At 42.3% G+C, this 25,978-nt stretch overlaps 1 protein-coding gene across 3 annotated transcripts in view; it reads left to right on the top strand.

Annotated features, from left to right (window-relative positions):
* Nucleotides 1–25,978, top strand: part of CREB5 (cAMP responsive element binding protein 5) — a 412,389-nt gene that overhangs the window by 139,782 nt on the left and 246,629 nt on the right. For all 3 annotated transcript variants that reach the window (XM_033420592.2, XM_033420593.2, XM_033420594.2), the window contains exon 5: nt 22,055–22,227. In XM_033420592.2, coding sequence (XP_033276483.1) covers nt 22,055–22,227 — 173 coding nt within the window. The remainder of the gene's footprint in view (nt 1–22,054; nt 22,228–25,978) is intronic.

The raw sequence follows: 25,978 nt of genomic DNA, 5'->3' as shown, positions 1-25,978 counted from the left end.
GCAGCCTCTTATTGAATCCCTGAAGTTCTTTTCCAGTTTCTTAAAGTGATTATTTCGCTGAGCTTGTAACAAGCTCTAGGTATGCTCTGGATGTGAATTTAGAATGTTCACATGGATGAGTCAAGGAGGGAAGCCAACTTGGGGTGGGGGAAGCTTGACTACAAGGGGAATCTTCCATTATTCATCTCTGCTAGTGATTAGAGGGCACTATTGGATAGATATAATTGGATCATATCCCAGAAATCAAGATAAAAGACCATAAATAAGCATTTCACCCTCCTCCTTCCAACACTGGCTAAGCAACCCCCTACCCACACTCCACAGCCTCCGCTTGAATTTTGTTCAGTCTGTGCTAAGGCTCAGTGAACTAGAGTTATCTTAGAAAGAGTAAGCACCACTCTGTGTGTGTGGTGTGTGTGTGCACAGAAAGCTTCCCCAAAGCTTGCACGTGCTAGAAAGATAGGTTTTCTGAATTCCCTCTCGGCAAAGATAAAAACTCAGTGTCAATTAGGTCTTTTCCTTCAGCTGCCATTGGAACAGCACTAAAGACCTTTCAAAAGAGTTCTTGACGGTTCTAATCCCAGTAAATGAAAGGGAAGAGAGAAAAGGGAAAGCGGTACCATTTAACCTTGTCAACACTTCTTCAGATATTGGAGCCTAAACCGCTATCAAATGTGGAGATGTGAAAAGATGTTTGAATGAATGGAGCAACACCCAGGACGTGGCTTGGGGGAATGGTCGCTTCTTCTGCCAGCAGATGATTAGATTTGATGCCTAAACACTGTCATCGTTCCATTAAAAAGGGGATGGAGAATTAGTTAGCTACCCAGAGAAACCCAGTATTATGTATAAATGCAGAACTTACTTGCAGGCTAAGCTGCTTAACCAGGGTGAAGATAATACAAGCAGTTCAAATACTTTGTCCTTCATCTTTTGCCCTGAATGAATATGCCTTTTACTAATGATTATAAACCTTTAAAATGGCTTTTCATGGTGAGATTCTGTTTCAGTTTCTAAATGCATCTGTAGGGGTTTGAAACTATCTCATAAAGTGACTAGTAAACAATATAGGTATGAAAAGACATATGAAAAGTATTTTTTTAATACATAGGCCTACAATTGGTTTCTTTAAAAGTAACCAGACAACAGATACATATATGTGTATGTATACACACACACACACACACACACACACACACACACACACACACGTATCATCGGCTTAAGGACATGAGCATCAATGCAGAGGAAAAGATGTAGGCCTTTTGTCCAAGGACTCATTTACTAAAAGCTTCTACAATTTGAGTGTGTTTCTTTGCTTTTTCTTTCTTATTTTCTGCATGGCATGGGCTGAGAATCGAATCTGACTTCCCACATGGCAGGTAAGAATTCTGCCACTGAACCACCCATGTATCTGGGTGTGTTTCTTACGTGGGTCCCTAACTCCCCTGAGATCTCATCTTTGTTTTAGGTTTATAAATATTGTTTCTTAGCCATCAACTAATCAGTAAATTTGTTCCACCTTAAAGTTGTCAGTGGAGAAGCGTCGCAATGGGATGAAAATGAACTCAAGATGGCAAATTACAGAATGTTCAAGTTGCCGAACACCAGGACCCTATAGATTTGGTGTCTGACCCCGAGAGTGAAAGGCTGCCGTGGGAGATCACCTAAATACAAATATCTCATTGGCCTTAGTGCTTACTTAGCAAGCCAACCCGTAAGTCCTGACTCTCTAGGGTAGAAAATGCAGCTTCTAAATGGATGCACTTTCCTCCCATCCAGTAGCTGACAGAAAGGAGAGCTGAGCTCAGCACAGTACTGGCGTTATGGTACCTAGACACCAGGTGCCAAATTCTTCCCTCTGTGATTCCCATGTGTGAAAGCGTGCTTATGCCGAGCCCAGTTGTTTCACCAGGAGGAAGGTAGACAAGTCGGAAGCTGTGGCCTAAAAGTAAGACCTTGTTTTCGGGGTGTGTAATTGGGTTCAGAGGAGCCTTACCTGTCCTGGCTCATCTTTGTGGGGTGGAGCTGGCACACGTGGGATGGGTGCATCTTAGCTCTGCCTTCTGTTGTTTTTATCAACCCAATCATGGTTTGTTAGGCACATGGGTAAATACAGAGCTAGTTCAGTTAGCGAAGTCCTGCCCTTAGATGGTTCAAATGAAAGGAAAGGAAATAAAGGTACAGATAACATTTTTTTTTTTTTTAAGTTATAGTAGGTGGGGTGGAGTGAAAAATGTCACTGGGTCCCAAACTGGGGTTTCTTATCTTTTATCATAATGTATATATAAATATACATTATAAATAATATATATAGACTGTATATATACACACACTGTTCTGTGTGTGTGTGTGTGTGTGTGCTTTCAGAGGAACTACCTGAAGAGATATAGTAAAAGATTAATTTTTTCTGCATGTTAGGATGATAGGTAATTTTGTTCCCACTTATTTTTTTCTTGTATAAATTTTCTCCATGAACAAGTATATTACAGATACATAGCTTGTAAAGTAAAATAATGCAAGTTTAATTGGAACATAGTTGTACTGCATATTTTCTGATTGTCCATGCAGGCCCATTTCCCCCTTTTCCGCTCCGCTGTCTGCCCTGCAAGGCTGACCCGTTGACACCACATGAATGAGCACCTTTAACCTGTCTTTTCCCACTGGATCTGGGCCAATGACCACAGGGGCACCACAACAGGTTCCAGAGAGGGAAGAAGGGGAGCCTGAGGGTCTGTTCTTACAGCTCCTTCAGTTAGTCACCTGCTTTGACTAAGGGTCACAGTTCTGGCCAGGTGCCCTCTCCACACAGCTCTCTCCTTCCCTGGTCCCGCTAACCTCTTCTCTCCCCTGAGTCCTGGTAACCTCTCCTTTCTCTCACTCCTGGAAGCCTAGGGATGCTAACAGCTCCCTGCTGAAACTGGGCCCAGGGTACTGCACTATGGCTTGTGCTTCCCTGCACTCTGCCCACAACTTTGCAGCTAGCTCCTCTGCTAATCACTCCTCAAATTACCCATTTTGAGCATGCAGTCTGTTTCCTACTGGGACCCAAAGTGATACAGTAGTCAGACACTCTGAAATTGTGCATTTACCTGTAGTAATTCTGCTAGATTAACTAAAGCATCAGTTTTCTTGTGTGACTAGAATTTTATCAACATTATGAAAGAGTAGGTCTGATGGTATGATGGAGTGAAATGAGATTTTAGAAATCAAGGAATGTGAAACCTTCAAAAGACAAATTGTATAGAAAAATGAATTCATGACTCTTAAGGAAGTGTTTTAAAAACATGAGATCCAAGGGAGGAAAGTCCTAAAAGAGATCCTTGGTCATCAAAAAAAAAAAAAAAGAAAAAAAAAAAAAAAAGCCATTGGATTTTTTTCTTTGTTTAACATCTTTATTGGAGTATAATTGCTTTATGATAGTGTGTTAGTTTCTGCTTTATAACAAAGTGAATCAGCTGTACATATACATATATCCCCATATCTCTTCCCTCTTGCATTTCCCTCCCTCCCACCCTTCCTATCCCACCCCTCTACGTGGTCACAAAGCAGCGAGCTGATCTCCCTGTGCTATGCAGCTGCTTCCCACTAGCTATCGGTTTTACATTTGGTAGTGTATATATGTCCATGCCACTCTCTCACTTTGTTCCAGCTTACCATTCTCCCTCCCCATGTCCTGAAGTCCATTCTCTACATCAACGTCTTTATTCCTGTCCTGCCCCTAGGTTCTTCAGAACCAATTCTTTTTTTTTTTTTTTTAAGATTCCATATGTATGTGTTAGCATATGATATTTGTTTTCCTCTTTCTGACTTACTTCACTCTGTATGACAGACTCTGGGTCCATCCACCTCACTTCAAATTACTCAATTTCGTTTCTTTTTTATGGCTGAGTAATATTCCATTGTATATATGTGCCATATCTTCTTTATCCATTCATCTGTCGATGGACACTTAGGTTGCGTCCATGTCCTGGCTGTTGTAAATAGAGCTGCAAGGAATATTGTGGTACATGACTCTTTTTGAATTATGGTTTTCTCAGGTATATGCCCAGTAGTGGGATTGCTGGGTCGTATGGTAGTTCTATTTTTAGTTTTTTAAGGAACCTCCATACTGTTCTCCATAGTGTATCAATTTACATTCTCACCAACAGTGCAAGAGGGTTCCCTTTTCTCCACACCCTCTCCAGCAATTATTGTTTGTAGATTTTTTGATGATGGACATTCTGACTGGTGTGAGGTGATACCTCATTGTAGTTTTGATTTGCATTTCTCTAATGATTAGTGATGTTGAGCATCCTTTCATGTGTTTGTTGGCAATCTGTATATCTTCTTTGGAGAAATATCTCTTTAGGTCTTCTGCCCATTTTTGGATTGGGTTGTTTGTTTTTTTGGTATTGAGCTGCATGAGCTGCTTGTATATTTTGGAGATTAATCCTTTGTCAGTTGCTTCATTTGCAAATATTTTCTCCCATTCTGAGGGTTGTCTTTTCATCTTGTTTATAGTTTCCTTTGCTGTGCAAAAGCTTTTAAGTTTCATTAGGTCCCATTTGTTTATTTTTGTTTTTAATTTCATTTCTCTACAAGGTGGGTCAAAAAGGATCCTGCTGTGATTTACATCATAGAGTGTTCTGCCTATGTTTTCCTCTAAGAGTTTTATAATGTCTGGCCTTACATTTAGGTCTTTAATCCATGTTGAGTTTATTTTTGTGTATGGTGTTAGGGAGTGTTCTAATTTCATTCTTTCACATGTAGCTGTCCAGTTTTCCCAGCACCACTTATTGAAGAGGCTGTCTTTTCTCCATTGTATATTCTTGCCTCCTTTCTCAAAAATAAGGTGACCATATGTGCGTGGGTTTATCTCTGGGCTTTCTAACCTGTTCCATTGATCTATATTTCTGTTTGTGTGCCAGTACCATAGTGTCTTGATTACCGTAGCTTTGTAGTATAGTCTGAAGTCCGGGAGCCTGATTCCTCCAACTCTGTTTTTCTTTCTCATGATTGCTTTGGCTATTCGGGGTCTTTTGTGCTTCCATACAAATTGTGAAATTTTTGTTCTAGTTCTGTGAAAAATGCCATTGGTAGTTTGATAGGGATTGCATTGAATCTGTAGATTGCTTTGGGTAGTATAGTCATTTTCACAATGTTGATTCTTCCAATCCAAGAACATGGTACATCTCTCCATCTATTTGTATCATCTTTAATTTCTTTCATCAGTGTCTTATAGTTTTCTGCATACAGGTCTTTTGTCGCCTTAGGTAGGTTTATTCCTAGGTATTTTATTCTTTTTGTTGCAGTGGTAAATGGGAGTGTTTCCTTAATTTCACATTCAGATTTTTCATCGTTAGTGTATAGGAATGCAAGAGATTCTGTGCATTAATTTTGTATCCTGCTACTTTACCAATTCATTGATTAGCTCTACTAGTTTTCTGGTAGCATCTTTAGGATTCTCTATGTATAGTATCATGTCATCTGCAAACAGTGACAGCTTTACTTCTTCTTTTCTGATTTGGATTACTTTTATTTCTTTTTCTTCTCTGATTGCTGTGGCTAAAACTTCCAAAACGATGTTGAATAATAATGGTGAGAGTGGGCAACCTTGCCTTGTTCCTGATCTTAGTGGAAATGGTTTCAGTTTTTCACCATTGAGGATGATGTTGGCTGTGGGTTTGTCATATATGGCCTTTATTATGTTGAGGTAAGTTCCCTCTATGCCTACTTACTGGAGGGTTTTTATCATAAATGGGTGTTGAATTTTGTCAAAAGCTTTCTCTGCATCTATTGAGATGATCATATGGTTTTTATTCTTCAGTTTGTTAATATGGTGTATCACATTGATTGATTTGCATATATTGAAGAATCCTTGCATTCCTGGGATAAACCCCACTTGATCATGGTGTATGATCCTTTTAACGTGCTGTTTGTTAGTATTTTGTTGAGGATTTTTGCATCTATGTTCATCAGTGATATTGGCCTGTAGTTTTCTTTCTTTGTGACATCTTTGTCTAGTTTTGGCATCAGGGTGATGGTGGCCTCATAGAATGAGTTTGGGAGTGTTCTTCCTTCTGCCCTGTTTTGGAAGGGTTTGAGAAGGATAGGTGTTAGCTCTTCTCTAAATGTTTGATAGAATTTGCCTGTGAAGCCATCTGGTCCTGGCCTTTTGTTTGTTGGAAGATATTTAATCACAGTTTCAATTTCAGAGATTGTGATTGGTCTGTTTATATTTTCTATTTCTTCCCGGTTCAGTCTCAGAAGGTTGTGCTCTTCTACGAATTGGTCCATTTCTTCCAGGTTGTCCATTTTATTGGCATATAGTTGCTTGCAGTAATCTCTCATGATCCTTTGTATTTCAGCAGTGTCAGTTGTTACTTCTCCTTTTTCATTTCTAATTCTGTTGATTTGAGTCTTCTCCCTTTTTTTCTTGATGAGTCTGGCTAATGGTTTATCATTTTCTTTTATCTTCTCAAAGAACCAGGTTTTAGTTTTATTGATCTTTGCTATTGTTTCCTTCCTTTTTCATTTATTTCTGATCTGATCTTTATGATTTCTTTCCTTTTGCTAACTTTGGGGTCTTTTTTGTTCTTCTTTCTCTAATTACTTTAGGTGTAAGGTTAGGTTGTTTATTTGAGATGTTTCTTGTTTCTTAAGGTAGGATTGTATTGCTATAAACTTCCCTCTTAGAACTGTTTTTGCTGCATCCGATAGATTTGGGTCGTCGTGTTTTCATTGTCATTTGTTTCTAAGTATTTTTTGATTTCCTTTTTGATTTCTTCAGTGATCTCTTTAAGTAGTGTATTGTTTAGCCTCCATGTGTTTGTATTTTTTACAGAGTTTTCCTGTAATTGATATCTAGTCTTCTAGCACTGTGGTCAGAAAAGATACTTGATACTATTTCAATTTTCTTAAATTTACCAAGGCTTGATTTGTGACCCAAGATATGATCTATCCTGGAGAATGTTCCATGAGCACTTGAGAAGAAAGTGTATTCTGTTGTTTTTGTATGGAATGTCCTATAAATATCAATTAAGTCCATCTTGTTTAATGCTCAGTTATTTAAAACTTGTGTTTCCTTATTTATTTTCATTTTGGATGATCTGTCCATTGGTGAAAGTGGGGTGTTACAGTCCCCTACTATGATTGTGTTACCATTGATTTCCCGTTTTATGGCTGTTAGCATTTGCCTTCTGTATTGAGGTGCCCCTTGTTGGGTGAATAAATATTTACCATTGTTATATCTTCTTCTTGGATTGATCCCTTGATCATTATGTAGTGTCCTTCTTTGTCTCTTGTAATAGTCTTTGTTTTAAAGTCTATTTTGTCTGATATGAGAATTGCTACTCCAGCTTTCTTTTGATTTCCATTTGCATGGAATATCTTTTTCCATCCCATCACTTTCAGTCTGTATGTGTCCCTATGTCTGAAGTGGGTCTCTTGTGGACAGCATATATACAGTCTTGTTTTTGTATCCATTCAGCCAGTCTTTGTCTTTTTGTTGGAGCATTTAATCCATTTCCATTTAAGGTAATTATCGATATGTATGCTCCTATTACCATTTTCTTAATTTTGGGGGGTTTATTATTGTAGGTCTTTTCCTTCTCTTGTGTCTCCTGCCTAGAGAAGTTCCTTTAGCATTTGTTGTAAAGCTGGTTTGGTGGTGCTGAACTCTCTCAGCTTTTGCTTATCTGTAAAGGTTTTAATTTCTCTGTCGAATCTGAATGAGATTCTTGCTGGGTAGAGTAATCTTGGTTATAGGTTTTTCCCTTTCATCACTTTAAATATGTCCTGCCACTCCCTTCTGGATTGCAGAGTTTCTGCTGAAAGATCAGCTGTTAACCTTATGGGGGTTCCCTTGTATGTTATTTGTTGTTTTTCCCTTTCTGCTTTTAATATTTTTTCTTTGTATTTAATTTTTGATAGTTTGATTAATATGTGTCTTGGCGTGTTTCTCCTTGGACTTATCCTGTATGGGACTCTCTGCGCTTCCTGGACTTGATTAATTTTTCCTTTCCCACATTAGGGAAGTTTTCAACTATAATCTCTTCAAATATTTTCTCAGTCCCTTTCTTTTTCTCTTCTTCTTCTGGGACCCCTATTATTCGAATATTGGTGCATTTAATGTTTCCCAGAGGTCTCTGAGACGGTCCTCAATTCTTTTCATTCTTTTTTCTGTATTCTTCTCTGCAGTAGTTATTTCCACTATTTTATCTTCCAGGTCACTTATCCGTTCTTCTGCCTCAGTTATTCTGCTATTGATTCCTTCTAGAGAATTTTTACTTATTGTGTTGTTCATCATTGTTTGTTTGCTTTTTAGTTCTTCTAGGTCTCTGTTAAATTTTTCTTGTATTTTCTCCATTCTATTTCCAAGATTTTGGATCATCTTTAGTATCATTACTCTGAATTCTTTTTCAGGTAGACTGCTTATTTCCTTTTCATTTGTTTGGTCTGGTGGGTTTTTACCTTGCTCCTTCATCTGCTATGTGTTTCTCTGTCTTCTCATTTTGCTTAACTTACTGAGTTTGAGGTCTCTTTTCACAGGCTGCAGGTTCGTAGTTCCCGTTGGATTTGCTGTCTGCCCCCAGTGGCTAAGGTTGGTTCAGTGGGTTGTGTAGGCTTCCTGGTAGAGGGGACTAGTGCCTATGTTCTGGTGGATGAGGCTGGATCTTGTCTTTCTGGTGGGCAGGTCCTCATCTGGTGGTGTGATTTGGGGTGTCTGTGAACTTATTATGATTTTAGGCAGCCTCTCTTCTAATGCGTGGGGTTGTGTTCCTGTCTTGCTAGTTGTTTGGCATAGGGTTTCCAGCACTGTAGCTTTCTCGTCATTGAGTGGAGCTGGGTCTTGGCGTTGAGATGGAGATCTCTGGGAGATTTTTGCTGTTTGATATTACGTGGAGCTGGAAGGTGTCTGGTGGAGCAATGTCTTGAACTCGGCTCTCCCACCTCAGAGGCACAGGCCTGATGCCCGGCCGGAGCACCAAGACCCTGTCATCCACATGGCTCAGAATAAAAGGGAGAAAAAAAGAAAGAAAGAAAGAAAGAAGGAAAAATAAAATAATTAAAATAAAAAAATAATTATTAAAAAAAATAATTTAAAAAGAAAGAAAGAAGAGAGCAACCAAACCAAAAAACAAATCCACCAATGATAACAAGCGCTAAAAACTATACTAAAAAGAAAAAACCCCAAAACAAGTGGGCAGACAGAACCCTAGGACAAATGGTAAAAGCAAAGTTATACAGACAAAATCACACACAGAAGCATGCACATACACACTGACAAAAAGAGAAAAAGGGAAAAAAAAAATATCGTTGCTCCCAAAGTCTGCCACCTCAATTTGGGATGATTCGTTGTCTATTCAGGTATTCCACAGATGCAGGGTATATCAAGTTGATTGTGGAGATTTAATCTGCTGCACCTGAGGCTGCTGGGAGAGATTTCCCTTTCTCTTCTTTGTTCGCACAGCTCCTGAGGTTCAGCTTTGGATTTGGCTCCACCTCTGTGTCTAGGTCGCCTGAGGGTGTCTGTTCCTTGCTCAGACAGAACGGGGTTAAAGGAGCCGCTGATTTGGGGTCTCTGGCTCACTCAGGCCGGGGGGGAGAGAGGGGCACGGAGTGCGGGGCGAGCCTGCGCGGCAGAGGCCGGCATGACGTTGCACCAGCCTGAGGCGCACCGTGCGTTCTCCCGGGGAAGTTGTCCCTGGATCACAGGACCCCGGCAGTGGTGGGCTGCACAGGCTGCCGGGAGGGGAAGTGTGGAGAATGTCCTGTCCTTGCACACAGGCTTCTTGGTGGCGGCAGCAGCAGCCTTAGCGTCTCATGCCCGTCTGTGGGGTCCGCGCTGATAGCCGCGGCTCGCACCCGTCTCTGGAGCTCCTTTAAGCAGCGCGCGCTGATAGCCGCGGCTCGCGCCCGGCTCTGGAGCTCCTTTAAGCAGCGCGCGCTGATAGCCGCGGCTCGCGCCCGGCTCTGGAGCTCCCTCGCGCCCGTCTCTGGAGCTCCTTTAAGCAGCGCTCTCAATCCCCTCTCCTCGCGCACCAGGAAACAAAGAGGCAAGAAAAAGCCTCTTGCCTCTTTGGCAGCTCCGGACTTTTTCCCGGACTCCCTCCCGGCTAGCCGTGGCGCACTAACCCCCTGCAGGGTGTGTTCACGCCGCCAACCCCAGTCCTCTCCCTGGGATCCGACCTCCGAAGCCCGAGCCTCAGCTCCCAGCCCTGCCCGCCCCGGCGGGTGAGCAGACAAGCCTCTCGGACTGGTGAGTGCTGGTCGGCCCTGATCCTCTGTGCGGGAATCTCTCTGCTTTGACCTCCGCACCCCTGTTGCTGTGCTCTCCTCCGTGGCTCCGAAGCTTTCCCCTCCGCCACCCGCCGTCTCCGCCCGCGAAGGGGCCTCCTAGTGTGTGGGAACCTTTCTTCCTTCACAGCTCCCTCCCACTGGTGCAGGTCCCGTCTCTATCCTTTTGTCTCTGTTTTTCCTTTTTTTCTTTTGCCCTACCCAGGTATGTGGGGAGTTTCTTGCCTTTTGGGAGGTCTGAGGTCTTCTGCCAGCGTTCAGTAGGTGTTCTGTCGCAGCTGTTCCACATGTAGATGTATTTCTGATGTATTTGTGGGGAGGAAGGTGATCTCCGCGTCTTACTCTTCCGCCATCGTGAAGCGCCTCCAGCCATTCGATTTTTTGTGTATTTTTCTTTTCTTGAATTCTTGTTTTAAGAGTAAGGATCAGAAGTGGTCTGGTGCTTTTGCAGTGAAATGAGTGAGGGAGGGATGGATGTTATGAATGGGAACAGATGGATGAAGTAGGGAAATGTGGACTCACGGAGGCAGTTGTGATGGCAAACAGAGTGGCCAGGCCTCAGACATAGGCCTCACTGGGAGGTAATGTTTGAGCAAACTTTTGGAAAAAGTGAGGGAGGTAGCCATGAGGAGAATGCGAAGAAGCCTTCCAGCCTGTGGGAGCAGTGGCACCAAAGCTCCCACGTGTTAGCGGAACCTCAGGGAGGTCAGTGCGAGTCTGGAGCAGAGTGAATAAGATGAGAGGGTGGTAGGAAATGAGGTCACAGTGATGGGTGATATCTCGTAGGTTGGGGGATGTACCTTGCAGGCACTGTAAGCATGGAAACCATCTCATTGACCCCCATTGCACTTCTCTGGACACCTAAGGATCCAGAGAACCCAGGTTTCCAACATTTTTTAAAATGGGCTCTTAATATTCAGACAGGATTTCCAGAAGCTTCTTTGGGGATTGTCATCTCCCGTTGTGGCCAGTTACCCTGCGCTACATAAGTGCTGTTTGGTTCGCTGTGGTCAAGAGAAAAATGTTCTCTCTTTATATCAGGATTTCATCGAATCAGACAGACTGAATTGCTCACCAGTCACCTGTGTTGCATTATGCATTTGGGTTTTGCTCTAAGATTTAAACAGCAGTAGCTATGATTCAGTTTCCTTGGAAGCAATGGCAGTTCAAAGCTTATCCAACGGCCAGTTTCCAGGATAGAAATGTGCTGCTTAATTAATATCGATCATTAGAACAACCTCATAGGAACTTAGGTTAGTGAAGTACTAAACAATTTACAAAGCAAGGCCACTCATGGAGAGCCCCCTGACGGGTTCCACCAGCAGCACAATGAAGTGCGAGCCTCTTCCTTCGCTGTTGTTTCAGAGGAGGAAGTCTACCTAGTTGCACATTTTCCTTCCCACTGAGGATCACATTTCTATTTTACGTTCAGAGAGCATAATGCTGCCAAGTATTCAGGAATGCAGATGCCCAACCAGTGCTCCAGGCAGGGGAGTTTTGAAGCAAATTCATTTTAGTGGGCCAGCCCTACCTTCCAGCTCTTTTGGCCAGGAGAGAAGAGCTGAGGAATGGGGGCCTGGGAAAGGCAAGGGAGGGTCTCTCCTCAGACCTGTGCTGTATCATTAGCAGCTTTCAAGAGGGCGCTCCCTTTATACTTCTGGGCATTAAGCAAGTACTTCATTTTCTTTGAAATGGTGAAGAAATAGACCTCAGCATCCCTGTGGTAGTTTTACGTGCGCTCTTATTTTTAGTACTTTTACATTTCCTGGTAAGGAAGGGAGAGAAATTTGTTTGGTGATTCTAGAATGGGCCACTTGCCTGCTGCACAGCCGTACCAGGTGCTCAGTGTGACTTCTCAGCATTTCCCTGTGTGCTCAGTGCTGCTTTCATGGTATTGAAGCCCCTTTTCTTCCTTACGCCACACAGAAGCGCCAGCATGGCAATGCCGTTGGTGCCATCTCCTTACCTTTGCTGCACCTGCCTCGAGACCCCAATGTTTTGCTTGTTTCTAATCACTTCACTTTGGCTTTTTTGGGTCTGTTTTCTAGTTGCTAAGGAAGGCCCGTCTTGCCTCGCTTCAACCAGGGCTTGAGTTGACCAGACACCTGGTGGTTTGAGGAGACTGCTGAGCTGTGTTCTGGCCTCTGTGTGTTGATAGGACGTATGAGGACTCAAACCCACAAATGTTCCCTCTTTATATCTTTGGCTTAAGATGACCGTGTGCCCAACTTAGACAAGAGGAAATTGTAGACTGATGGCTCTTATTTCCGTATCATTACCTCGGAAATCATAATTCATGTATCCATTCAATCATTGGTCATCTAGTTCTGTGCCAGGCATGGAGCTTAGGCACTAGCGATAGAAGAGAAAACGAGGCAGGCACTGTCCCTGCCTTCCTGAAATTTATAATATGGTGAACTGGAAATAGTAAGTTACTGTGTGATCGGGATAAGAGGTGATAAAGCTCTGGAACTTGTGGGAAAGCAAAGAAAACAGCTATGGGAATCGTTATGGAGGTAGAATCAACAGACTTAAGAAGTTAAGAAGGATCATGTGCTTAATGGCGGATCGGATGCAAACCCAGACCTGTTGACTAGCCCTTTGCCCTCCAGACTGTGGTCTCATCAGCTCTAGATGATGCGTCTTTCCCTCTTTCTAGTGTGTGTGTGAGAAGGTATTTTTCTGACTCATTTGTTTTTCGTCCCCTTCTTTCCCTGGATTTCCATCTTCCCTCTAAACTGTAGGTCCTCTAAGAGAGTGCCCACTTTTCCTTTTTTGTCTTTCCACAGTATTAGTTACACTTACTGTGTATTCACTCAGCAAACATCTATGTGACAGGTGACAGGCATTGTATTAGGCCCTGAGGACAATGATACGAAATCACACCCTGTCCCTGTAACCAAAGTGTTCACAGCTAGAAGGGGAAAACTGACCCGAAGTATGTAAGTAAATGTACCCGTGTGTTACAGGAGCTTTGAAAGAAGTATGTATGGGATAAGATGGAGGACAGAGGAGTGGTTAATTAATTATAATATGGTGACGTGGAAATAATGATGACAGTTACACATTGTGATGTGCTATAAAGGCAAGGATTGGGGTGCTGAGGTAGAAGATAACAGGGGGATGGATATCTCTAGCTAGGGAGGTAGTGTTAGCATTGGTAGTCATCATGATAATAATAATTATAATAATGGCTGCTAACACTTATCGGACATTTAATGTGTCCAACATTGCACTCAGCTCTGTATTTACATTACTTAAATTAATCTTTATAAAAATCTTACAAGGTAGGGTTGTTCCTATGTGACAAATGAGAAAAATAAAGAGATGCTATAAACTTGCCCAAGATCACACATCATTCATTTCTTCACCGAATAATTGAATTTACTGCACATCTACGAAGTGCGTGACACTGGCTGTTGTGAGATGAACATGGACTATTCCCTCCTCCAAGTTTCCTGGAGGAAGCATTTGTGAAAATAAGTCAGGCTTTCTAATGGAGTTGTGGACAAAGCACTGTGGGAGAGCAGAGCAGGGAACTAACGGGGCCAGAAGGAGTGGGGGAAGGCTTCACAGAGGAGGGAGCGTCAGAGCTGGATTTGATGAATGAATTGACTGCAGAGAGGAAGTGCCATGTGCAAAGGTGAAAAAAAGACATGAAATGGTGTGGGATAGTCAAGAAGCATTGAGGTCTGTGTGTGTGAGTGGTAGGGGAGGGGCTGGGGAGGATGGGTTGCCAGGAGGTGGTGTGGGAAAGATTGATGGGGACCAGTTTGTAAAAGGCTGAAGTCGATGGGAAGGTACACATAGGAGGTCATGGATGTCCAGCAGAAGTGTTTAAGTAGGCTGGTGCTGTGAAGGAATGCACAGCTTTCTGGAAGAAGATTCTTGAGAAATGAGGAACCTTACCAGTTAGCAGTACAATGTACAGTGTCATTTTCAGTGGAGTTAAATGAATTTCTAACTTCCAGGATATCTGTATATACAACAGCCCCAGAAATTTGCTCCACTGTAATTCTAATAACCTGAATGAAATCCTAGTGCCGTTTCATTTGTTCTATCCCATAAGATGATATTTAGCAGAAGCAACCAAGACGGTAACGTGGGAGATAAGAGCAGAGACACGGACAGTCCAAGGCACTGAGAATCTGAACAGGAAGGAGCAGGATCTTTGAGAGACACCCCAAAACTCTTTCTCACAGTCAAGGGTGGCACCTGAGAAGACATTTATTGTCTTGAGCATTTTACTACAGTACTAAATGAATAGCTATAAAATGCTTACAGGGATGCTTCAGGGCTCTGCTGCCTCAAACCCAGTATTAGAAAGGATAACAGAGGTCTGGGATTGGAGGAGAGCATGGACCAGTCAGACGGATCTTGCTGTTCTGTATCCTGCAGACTGATGTCTAGAGCCCCAGTCAGGGAGACTGCCGGCTTCCTGGAAATGTGTGAGTGGGCCAAGGCCACTGAGGGTTACGTCAGTGTGCGAGCTGCCTTTCTACCCATTGCAAGAGAAGTTGCCTTAGAAGTTGAACTTGATCCAGACGTCAGAGAAATGGTCTCTTTCTCAGGCTTTCCCTGAGCTCTTGGAACTCTTAAGGAAGGTGAACTAACATCAAAGAGTGAGCTAGTGATGGTTGCTTGTTTGTTTTGGTAATTTGATAAAAGTATTGATCAACACTTTTTGAACTACAGCCTTCCCTCCCTAATCCTAATCTGCACTATTCATTGTAAATCAGTTTAGAAATGCCTATGCAGCCAACATGACCTCGAGACAAGGGTCGCTAATCAGTCACTTTGAAATAAATTAATGGTGTATTCCCAGGCTTTGCTAGGTGTGAAGACAGTGGTGATGACATTGATCCAAATTAATGGTATGATAGATAGACTGTAGTTCTCAGGATCACATACCAGCATCAGTTAATAACTTCTTTTCATGTCCATAGAAAGGATATCAGGTATACTTCATTTTTTGCCGTGTCACTTTCCGCTAGAAAATATTTTTACAGAGAGACTATAGAGGCAGTGTGGCTTAGTAGGTAACAGCCTGGATTCTGAAGCCAAACTGCCTAGTTCCGAGCTTCTCCACTTATTGGTTGTGTGACTTTGAGGACACTTAACCTCTCTGTGCCTCAGTTTCCTCATCTGTAAAATGGGGATAATAATCATACCAAACTCCTAGGCTGATGATAAGGATTAAATGAGTTTTCTGACATATGGTCATGCTGTGTAAGTGTTAGCCATTATTTATAATATTTCCATTAATATCAGTCATAGGGAGTAGCCACCCAGAATGAACCATTACTCTCTGAGCTTCCCATTCTAAACTTTACTAAAAGGAAAGAAGTACACATTTGCTGTCAGGCACTATGATGGAACATTTGTTATCTCACGTGAAACTCTACAATCCGGCCCATTAGATGATTATCTCCATTTTAAAGATGAGGAAGGTATGGCTCAGAGAACTTAAATAACATGCCCCAGATGATACAGAGCTGAAGTGAACTTGAGCCCAATTGCAGTTCTCATGTTTTCCTTCTGTACTTTTGTTCCTTTTAGAATTCTCCAGGGATAAGTAGCAAACTCTGAAAAAGCAGAATTAAAAGTGCATGTCAACGCTGGCATTTTCACAGTACCCTGTGCTCTCTTCTCCCTTCCTCTCCTGCAGAGGTTGCCTGAGATGGTGTCTTATCTTATGTGGTCCATCTTGCACTGTGTGACTATGCCAAGGAGAGAGAGGCAGCCTGCGTGTCCCCTGGTCTCCCCCAGCCCCCTGCCTTGCCTCCTCTAATACCTCACTGGTTCCTCTGTCATGGAGCAGCCCACCCTCTCAGTAAGATTCAAAACACTCCTACTGTTCCAGCTCCCGAGAGCACCAGAAAGGAGTCAACACCCTCCAGAATCCCTCCTACACCTCCAGAGAGCCTAGTGCCTTCCAGAAGATTAGAACCTTTGTTATCCTGTGAAAGTCTCAGACATCTTTTGGATGCAGTTCCTCGATGTTTACATCTGGGAAGTTCTGAAAGTCTTCATAACTGCCCGGGCATCATTAAGATGCAGACAATTCTGAGATTGCACAACTCAGCTTGTAAACACATGTCGGGATGACCCTGGCTCTTTATAGAGAAACTTACAAAGTTTCTACACCTTGGCAGTTGGAAAGAATATAGATTTGAAGATAACATTTTGGTACTTCATGGGAGTCAACATCATTTTGCCTCTATGCTCCAACCTTCACTTTCTCTGGTGGTCCACCTCCCTTCATCCTTCATTACCACACCCTAAAATTATAGTTGTTTGTAAGAGCATGGACGTACATTCATATACATCAGGTTGCTTTTTGCATATCGTATTCCAAGCCCATGCGTGCAGGACAATTACCACTCTACCTCCAGCTCACTGACTATGCATTCAAGACTCATTATTACCCTGGTTCTCATCCCATTCACGCCCTTTATGTCTCAGAACAACAGTGAATGGAGAGCAAGGTATATTGCAGGGCATGAAGGGAATAAGAAGGCCAAGGACATGGGGATAAATTTGAACTAAGGAGGGGAAAATTTAGGTGAAGGTGGTTTGTCTGAGGAGCTTATCATCTTTGATGTTTGAGGAATTTTACTTTTTGTTAGCTGTTTCTTGAATCATGATCCTTGGGTCTGGTGGAAAACTGTAATTTTTGGAAGGCTTATTTCTGCAAAAGCTTATGGTTATGGAGAAAAAGCAATGTTTGTAGGCCCGTGAATCAGAGTCTAAGGAGTCTGTTTGGATATTTAGTGTCTCATAAAATGTAACGTAGAAAAGACTTGTGGAGCATCAGAGCTGGAAAAGATCATGGAGACCACGTGGTCCTCACCCCTCCTTCTAGTGATGAGGCTGTGAAGCCAAGGGAAGCTGAATGATTTATGCAGGTTACATGGCTACAAGGAGGGTTAGAGAGACTGAGGTAGAAGAGACCTCCTGACTCCTAAACCAGTATATTTTCAACATTATCACACGTTACTAATCATTTGGAAGCATTTGAACCAAAGTATGAACCGTGTGTTATGAGAGAATCTTAGCAAGAAGAGACCTTGGAGGTCATCTAGTGCCATCTCCCTCCTGATGCAAGAATCCTCTTGGTGACATTAACAGATGGCACTACTCCCTACTGATGCTAGGAAGCTTAGTGCTTTATAAGGCAACTTGTTTTATCTTTGCCTATCCCTACATATTGGTAAATTTACCCCAACAAAAGGTCGAATTTCTATTTTTAAAGCCTCTGTCCAGGAGGAGTGAGTGTGGCCAAAGGGGAATGGAATGGTATTAGTGATGGTGTAGAGTTTTACTCCTAATGTAAGGATAACAATGCCTATCTTGTAGGGTCAGTGTGAGGATCAGAGGTGCAGTTTATAAAGTATCTACCATAATAGCTGCTTCAATAGGTACTCAAATTTTAGTTATTGTTGGCTTTTGTCATCATGATCCCATTTTTTGAAATTATGCCCTCTGGAGCGACATAGACTATGTCTAATCCCGCAAATATTTGGAAGGCAGTTAGCATGACCTCTAAGCCTTCTTTTCTTCAGACTAAATATTCCCTGATTCTTCTACCATTCTTCCTGTGATGCATTTTGGATGCCTCCATTGCTTTCATTCCCTCCTATTTGTCAATTTTCCCCTTAAACTGTGGTGGCCAAGTGTGGTCAGTCCGATGTGCTTGACAGTAGAATAATTACATCCCTTGATCTGGACATCGCACTTCTCCTACAACAACCTAGATTTATGTTAGCATTTTTGGAGGCCAGATCACACAGTTGGCTCAAGTAAAACCTTGTTCTACTATCCAGAATGTTAGCGACGTCTCCCAACATTGTGTCAACCACAGATTTGACAAGCATGATTTTTACATCTTCATCCAAGCGGTTGATAAAAATGTTGAACAAGAAAAGGCCAAAGGCTGAGCCTCCCGGAACACCTCTGATCCTTCCCTGCATATTGACATCCAACCGCTGTTTGGTGACGTTGTTGCACTGTGTGACTATGCCGTCACCAGCTCCAGGTCTACTCACCTATGCTAACAAAAATGACTCAGCAAGATATAGTCATTCTTTGTGTTTTTGAAATTGGATATTTATTTAAAGATAAAATACCATTCTTTTATCAAGGAAGACAGGTTTTGAACCCATAATTGGGAAAATGTGAACTCAGAAGTAATTTCATGTTTGAGTTACTATGTAATGCTGAAAGAAAAAAAAAAAAACAACTTCTCTTAATGTGAAATGATAATGCTCGCTTAAATTTGTTTATTTTTCCAAAATGTTTTGAAATTATTCTCTGGGTCTGGGGGAAGGAGGCTGGAGAATTTGCAGATTTCATGCGTTGGGGAGAAAGGAGATTTTTGAAATATTAGGATATAACTTTCAAGAGCTTTTTCCATCTCTGGTGGAGATCACAGAGACAAAGAGATCTCTTAAAAATGTTGGTGGGGGAGGGTGTGAAGTATATCCTAGATAGTCTTTTTTGATTCTTTTTAATGGTTCTCAGAGAAGATTCTTAAACTTTTTGAGGGGAGAGTTATTTCTTTCTCTCATTTAATGTGCTTTATGCTGAAGAAATCAAACCAGTGTCTTTGCACCAGGTTTCAAAATTTTTGAACAAGTTTTTCTTGGTCTCCATGGTGGAGGTTAAGAACGATTATGGACATACCATTTGAGCCAAAGTGCTCAAAGACTTGAAGCTCGTTTCTTGGTATCTTCCTTGAAGGGCTCGTTTAATGTTTTCTCAAAGGCTTTACTTTCTAATCTACGTTCCACGTTTGTGGCTTTCTTCTTAATTCTGATCCTGTCTATGTCTCTACCCCATAATCAAACAAGTATGTTAACATCTAACATATCTTAACATCTTTTATTGTGATCATGCTTTGAGATTTCAAGATAAATAGACAAAAGAGTTAGCATTCTCAAAAATCGCCCAGGTAATAAAAGATAAGATTTCATTATACTGACTATTCTAGGAATGTCATTTTATAATTTACTCATTCTCTCACTATTTACTGCAAGCCTATTGTGCCAGGCACTGATCTGGGCCACGGAGACTCAATGGGAAGTAAAGTTGGACTTAGTCTCTTCTCTCATTGTGCTTATATTCTAGAGGGAGAAACAGATATTGATCAAATAATCGAAGACAATTGTAAACTTGTGAAAAGTGCTGTGAAGGAGGGGGAGGTGGTGCCCTTCATTGGAGAGGTCAGGGAAGGCTTTCTCTCATGATGCTTAGTTTGTGATTTGAAGGTGGAGTCTGGGGAAGAGTACAGGTGGCAGAAAACAGCATATTCAGCTCTGTGCTGAAATGGAGCATCTTCAGTATGAGAGCAGGAAAATTCATGCAGGTGGAGTGAATCGCAGAGAGCCAGAGTGAAGGTGGTATGAGATGAGCAGGGGAGGTAGGAAGGGTGTCATACGGGCCTTGGAGGTCACACTGAGAGTGCTGTCGGGGTCTTCTGAACCATGAGAAGCCACCTAAGAAGCATGGAGAGGGTGGGCCATGTAGCTGGATTTGCGTGCGATGAGATCAGTTTTGCCTTTTGAAAGGGTGACTGTGGCTGTATTATGGGAAAGAGGAGGAAGGGAAATCAAGTGAATGACCAGGGACCAGTTAGGAGAGCACTTGTTTAATCCAGGAAAGAAGATGGTGGTTGGGTGGAAGTTGGTGGAAAAAGAGACGGAAAGAGAAGGATGCTTACATTGAATTTATGGTACTTGGGGACTACATGTGGGGGTGATAGAAAAGAGGTGCCAAAGGAGGGTTCAGACATTTTATATTATTGTTTGTGAACTTAAAGAGAATATTATTTTAAAAATTGTATAGCTCTATTGATAACGTTCACTAGCACAGCACAACAGGAATAATAAAAAGAGAGTCAGAAATCCTTCTGTGCCTCAGATGTATTATTGACAAAGGATGAAAAATTTCAAACATCTTTAAGGATCTAAACACTGGAAAAATAATACTTACAATGTTTACTTCATCACAACCTCACTAAGACCTAGAGAAAGAAGTTGGTGAAGGTTCACTTTCGAAAGAAATAACGATTATCTTTATTTTCGCTATTACTTTTAGTTTGATTCTCTACGCCTCTAGATCCTATAAAAAGGACTCAAGCGTATCCCTGCGCTGCCACCCCAATACAAATCACCATTTCCTTTCATCTCACTTTAAGCAACCACAATATTTTCCCACATCAGAAAAACCTTCCAGTATATAAGGGGAGCCTTTGGATCATGTGTGTGTGTCTAAGCCTGTTCATGCCTTTAGGATCTCAAGACAACAGTCGGCTTACAGTCTAAGCCAGGTGCCCAGTTGCCATCTGGGCTCCTGACAAGCTGTGTGGTCAGGGTATAGAAATCAGAAACCTGGGAAAGGTGCAGTGTGATGAACACAAGCACCCCCGATACCATATATGTTATCACCGTCATTTAACACACAGTGCAGGAAATCCTGTTCTTTCCAGAAGAACTTCAAAGAACCACTATTAGTAGTGCTGGGTAACTTTTTTTTTTTTTTTCTTTGCCAAAGCGCAGACAGATAGATATTTTTCCTCTAGTAAATTGCTAGTGACACTCCCATTTCTTTCCTGTCATCCTCAACCCATTGTCCAACTGACCTCTCAGATTTCCCTATCCTTCAAGGCTGAAGGGCTGTACCTGGCTGTTTCCAGAGGCCCACTGAGTTATGTTGCTTTGCCCTGAACTTTCTTTTTCTCTTCTAGGTTCTGAGTTTCTCACATTTCAGCCCCACCATGTTGATCAGCCCTCTTCTGCCTCAGTGTGAATCCTCTCTTGTTGTCCCATTGACATTCTTTTCTAGGAAGAGCTGTCTTTTAAGCCAGCTTTATCATGCATATTTTACCTTAGTTTTGAATATTAAACAAAGAAACCTTCGTTCAAGTCATCAGAAATAAATACATGATATTAGGTCCCTCAAGTGACTCAGTTGTGTCATTATTTTCTTCACTACTTTCATGCAGTGTTTGTTTACTAACTGCCTACTGTGCTCTGAGCACCATGGATAAAATAATGAACACAAACATTCTATATTCTTGAGGAAAAGACCATGAACAAGTAAACAGACGAGAAATCATTGTCAGTATTGCATTCTTCCACCAAATTGTTAGAGATTGATTTTATGGAAATACAGCAGAGTTGTAACTCTCACTCCTGTCATTGGATCCCAGACACCCTGTTGTCTTTTCCAGTCGTTTATCCTCAGTCCCCAGGTTGTTGAGCTTGGGTCATGAGTACCCAGATTATGATTTGGAAAAGTAGTTTCCTGGAAAAAAAGAAGAGGTGGTTAGTCTTATAGGACTGAAAAAGAAAAAATAACAAGTGTGCTTGTCATTCAAAGCAGGGTGCTGAATGGCTCTTCGCTAAATCATAGTGTTATGCACTTACCACAGAAATCATTTTCAAATGCAATATATATCACACCAAGTCAGAGCAGATATGCACTAAACATCCCTGATGTAAACCTCCCATTGGGATGGCGGCAGGGTGATTAGCGAACTTCCAGGTATTTTCTTATGTGCTTTCCTCTTAAGGTGGATAGTTATTTTTCATCTCATCGTAGCTGTAAGTTGTAACAAAGATAAATGGACCCGTGGCTTGCCAGAAGCCATAACTCTGTATTTAGTTGACATGACCAGATTCCCCATTTTGGCCTTTGAGAGCTTGAGAGTAGACTGAAGCATTCACCTCTTCTGACCCTTTTCCCTCTGTCTTCTGTCTTCTCTGGGCAGAATATCTCGATGCATAACACCGTTGGTGGGGCCATGGTGGGGCCTGGAGCTCACCAGCTTGGCAGCACCCGGATGCCCAACCATGACACCAGCGTTGTGATTCAGCAAGCCATGCCGTCACCCCAGTCCAGCTCTGTCATCACACAGGCACCTTCCACCAACCGCCAGATCGGGTAAGGAGACCTCTTCGCTGTCTCTGGGTCCTGGCTGGAGCTCAGGGAATGTTCTAGACTTTCTCCTAGTTTCTAGTCCTCAGGTTGGATAAGACAGAAGTTGGTTTTCCTGGCTGGTGTGATATTGCCTAGAGCTCAGAGTGATGTTTTTGATGGGAGAAGGGAAGAGGGAGTCTCTGTTTGGTGGAAGCTCTTTGACCCTGACTTTGGGGAGAAAAGCAAGTCATTCTGTGTCATTGTTTCTTCAAACAAGATTCTTGAACTTCAAGATGACCATGGGGAAACCCCATGGATGTTGCGAGCAGAGCATGGTTCTCAGGACAAATGCTTGAGGATGGCGGAGGGAAGTGTCACCTGCCCAGCCTCCTCCCTAACAGAGTATGTCCCTCCATTCCTAAGGTCTAAGCCCATCACCTGTGTCTTTGGTGTATTTCCATGGTCCTCCTTCCCTCTGATCATTTCTTCTGTGCTTCTCTTCCTTTTTAATACCTTCTCATTAGCTCTCCTCTCTCTCTGCATTGGTCCATATTCATTCCTGGAGTAGACAAATCAAAGAAAGCAGGCCCTATCCCTCTCATTTATGTAAAAAAGAACAACACTGAGGCATTGAGAAAAATAGGTAGAATGCTCCCAGACACTGTGTATTATGGGATGGAAAGAGAGCTCACTTCTGAGTATCAGGTGATAGGTCTCGGCCCTTGTTACTCAGAGTGTGGTCTGAGGACCGGCAGCGTGTGTATTACCCAGGCGCTTCTTAGAAATGCAGGATCTCTAGCCCAGCTTCCTTCTCTCCAGAATGAGGATGGTGTCTCTTCTTTCCACCCTCACAAGAGTAAAGTGAAAAGGAAATAAAAGATTTAAGAGTGCTTGGGATCTTAGAAAGAAAAGGTAGTAACTTAAGCCAAAGAGCTATGATAAATTTATGTTGCTGGATGCTGAGAACTGCTTGCTCTCTGTTCCCAGAATTCTCTGTTTAAAATAGGAAAGGGAGCTTGCTGTGTTTGGTATACGCCATCAGAATTAGTTTGAATATTCCATTGAATAATAGATGCAGTGATTTTAAGAAAAATATTAGAAGCTGTCCCACTATTTGTCAGTCTGTCTTTTCCCTTTCTTGTTTTAAATGCTTGTAAGAATTCCACACCAACAGGGAGCACTAGGGACAATGGCTTATCCCTCCTTAGAACGCTCTAGAAAGGGTAGCTTGTCTCTCACATTTCTCAACTCATCAGGATGGGTTGTGACGTATGAAGATGAATCTTAACAAGTGGAAGTTGTGGGTGATGACTATGCTGTGAGTTTGCCATGGGTACCTTTGGTTTCCCATTCAAGAAACAGAAAGTTAATCTGGCCATTTGAATGCGTGGCTTTGTTGGAAGAAGCCAATGCTAAATTCGCAAGTGTCTCTGCTAAAGATTTCTTTTCTTCTCAGATGACTGTGGGAGCGAATGTTGCACCACCTAAAGCAAAAACCTATAATATACTAAGAGGGTGGGGTCGTTAAAGACAGCATTTCAATCTCAAGGGACTCCTTCACTCCAGGGGCTTGGCTTTGGGCAAACGATTCACAGTTAGGCAAGCTAATTGTAATTATTTTATTTTCCTTTCAAGGGGAGAAAAACATAAAATGTGCTAGAGTTTACTAGCAGTTTTACAGCATTCCTTCTCCCCTGGAGTTCTGCTTCCTGCCCCACGACTGCCCTCTTGCAGGACCTTAGTATCTGGCCATTGTTAGTACAATGCTGGTGTTTGTGAAACAATCATTTAAGGGTTAGCACTAAATTCTAAGATGGGTATTGACTCTGTCAGTAATGTACCCAGCTGGCCCAGGGCTGTGCAGTTGGATGACATTCCTAGGCTGTGTCACTGCCCTGACAGGTGCGGGTGTTTCTCTGTTACATGTGACCTCCCGACCCACTCTGTCTTCTCGTTTATTCCCAATCCTGGGGTGTTATGTGTCTCTCCTGGTGTGTTCTAGGAGATAATTGTCACTTTTAGGACTCTATCTTGTTGCCGAGCTTGAAGGAAGCTGTTTCTTTGCTTCACATCCTTCCCTGTTGTGCTTACCATGTTGATTCCAACCCCTACTTCCTGTCATTTCCATTTTCTCCACGTGACCCATCTAAAACCTTGCCCGGATGATCATGGGGGCTCAGCAAGTAACAACCCAACCCATCTCACCAGTGGATTCAGAATGAAACTCTAGGTGGTAACATTTGGGGATGGTTGACTCTTTTAGTTCTCTCAGCAAAGAGGAAATGAGTACTTATTTTAAAACATGAGTTCCCTCTGGAGACTGTGTCTTTAAATGAGCATTTGAAATTGCAGATAGTTTTCTTTTTTTTTCTCTGAGGCTGCACAGAACCATATTGTAGTAATATTCTGATTTTTATCACAACCTCAAATATTTAAGTGTCAAAATCTGGCCAAGCCACCTGCAAATGTTTGCCATGGCTACTGGCCAACAAAAACAGCAAACAGCAATGAAAGTCTTCATTCAGGCTCAGCACTTAAGCTGCATCCAGCCAGAGAGGCTGGGACCCACCTGTGCCCACGCACAGGGCTCTTTTGCTGCGGCCAGTGGGTGTGTTCACGACTAGAACTTTGCGGGAGAGGGAGGGGGCTGCCTGTCTCCTGTTCCCCCCTTTTCTTCCCTTCGACCAGTGCTCGGCTTCTGTTGCCAATCCCACTTTTGTTCTCCTTTCTGCCACTACCCCGCTTCATGTTGTATTTAAACGGTTTGAATGGATTGGGAGTGATATTGACATGAAGGACGGGGAAATGAGAGTAGTGCCTGTTCTCAGGGAAGATTTGGGGGACAAAGTTTATGCATCCTTGTGTGCGCATTTGATTTTCATACTTTTGGAGCAGGCATTGAGCCAAAGTAGAACAAAATGAGTGTGTATGCAAAAATCTGAAGAAATAAGGTTATAAAAGTAGGTAGACAAACCACATGGGCAACTTTCAGTGCATCCCATGTCCCCCCCCACCCACACCATGCCAATGCCCAGTTCTGTCCAAGTAGCACTTTTATCCCAATAGAAACTGGAGGTAAGTATAAATATCCCAAATTGCACTCGTGTGGTTAGGCAGCCTAGAAAATCACACAGCGCTAGAGAGTGTAGGAGGCATCCCCAAACTAGTGACTACTTGTGCTTAGTCAAACGGGCAGACGCTCTGTCGGAAAGAGTGTCTTTGGCTGATTGATGGTAGCATTTTAGGGGATAAGTTTTCCAGGTGAAAAAAAAAAAAAGAGTGAGCCATGGGCTGTGGGAGAGACAGAAAACAAGCATGTGTTAAATATAGATGAAATCGATTCAGGCTTGGACCAAATATGTGGCAGATTCCAAGCAGTATCTCTACTCCAGTCATTTTTATTAGATATCATGTAACAGGCTCATTAATTCAGGACCAAGTCTGCAAAACCCGGGAAAATGGTGGATGAGTAGGTAACAGTAATGCAAATGCTCTCTGTCTCTTCTTCTGTCTTTTTCTCTCTTTATCTCTCTCTCTCTCCTCATATGAGACATTTTTGTAGGAGTCAGTAATCAGTTACGTAGGTGGCTATAATCTTAATACATCCCAGCTTTCCTAAAGAAGCCGATTTCTCTTTATGGAGTCAATGTTATTAGATAATTCATGCTCAGTAATTCTTCAGGAGAACTGTGAAGATAATATAGAGTGTAGAGGTCTACAAAAATGGATATCAGTACAGAGTTCTGACGGGTTATGGGAGGCACTGCCAAAATAT

The sequence above is a fragment of the Orcinus orca genome, chromosome 9 (assembly GCF_937001465.1).
Source record: "Orcinus orca chromosome 9, mOrcOrc1.1, whole genome shotgun sequence".
Taxonomy (NCBI): Eukaryota; Metazoa; Chordata; class Mammalia; order Artiodactyla; family Delphinidae; genus Orcinus; species Orcinus orca.
The sequence above is the reverse complement of the archived record's forward strand: the minus strand, read 5'-3'. Positions and strand labels throughout refer to the sequence as shown.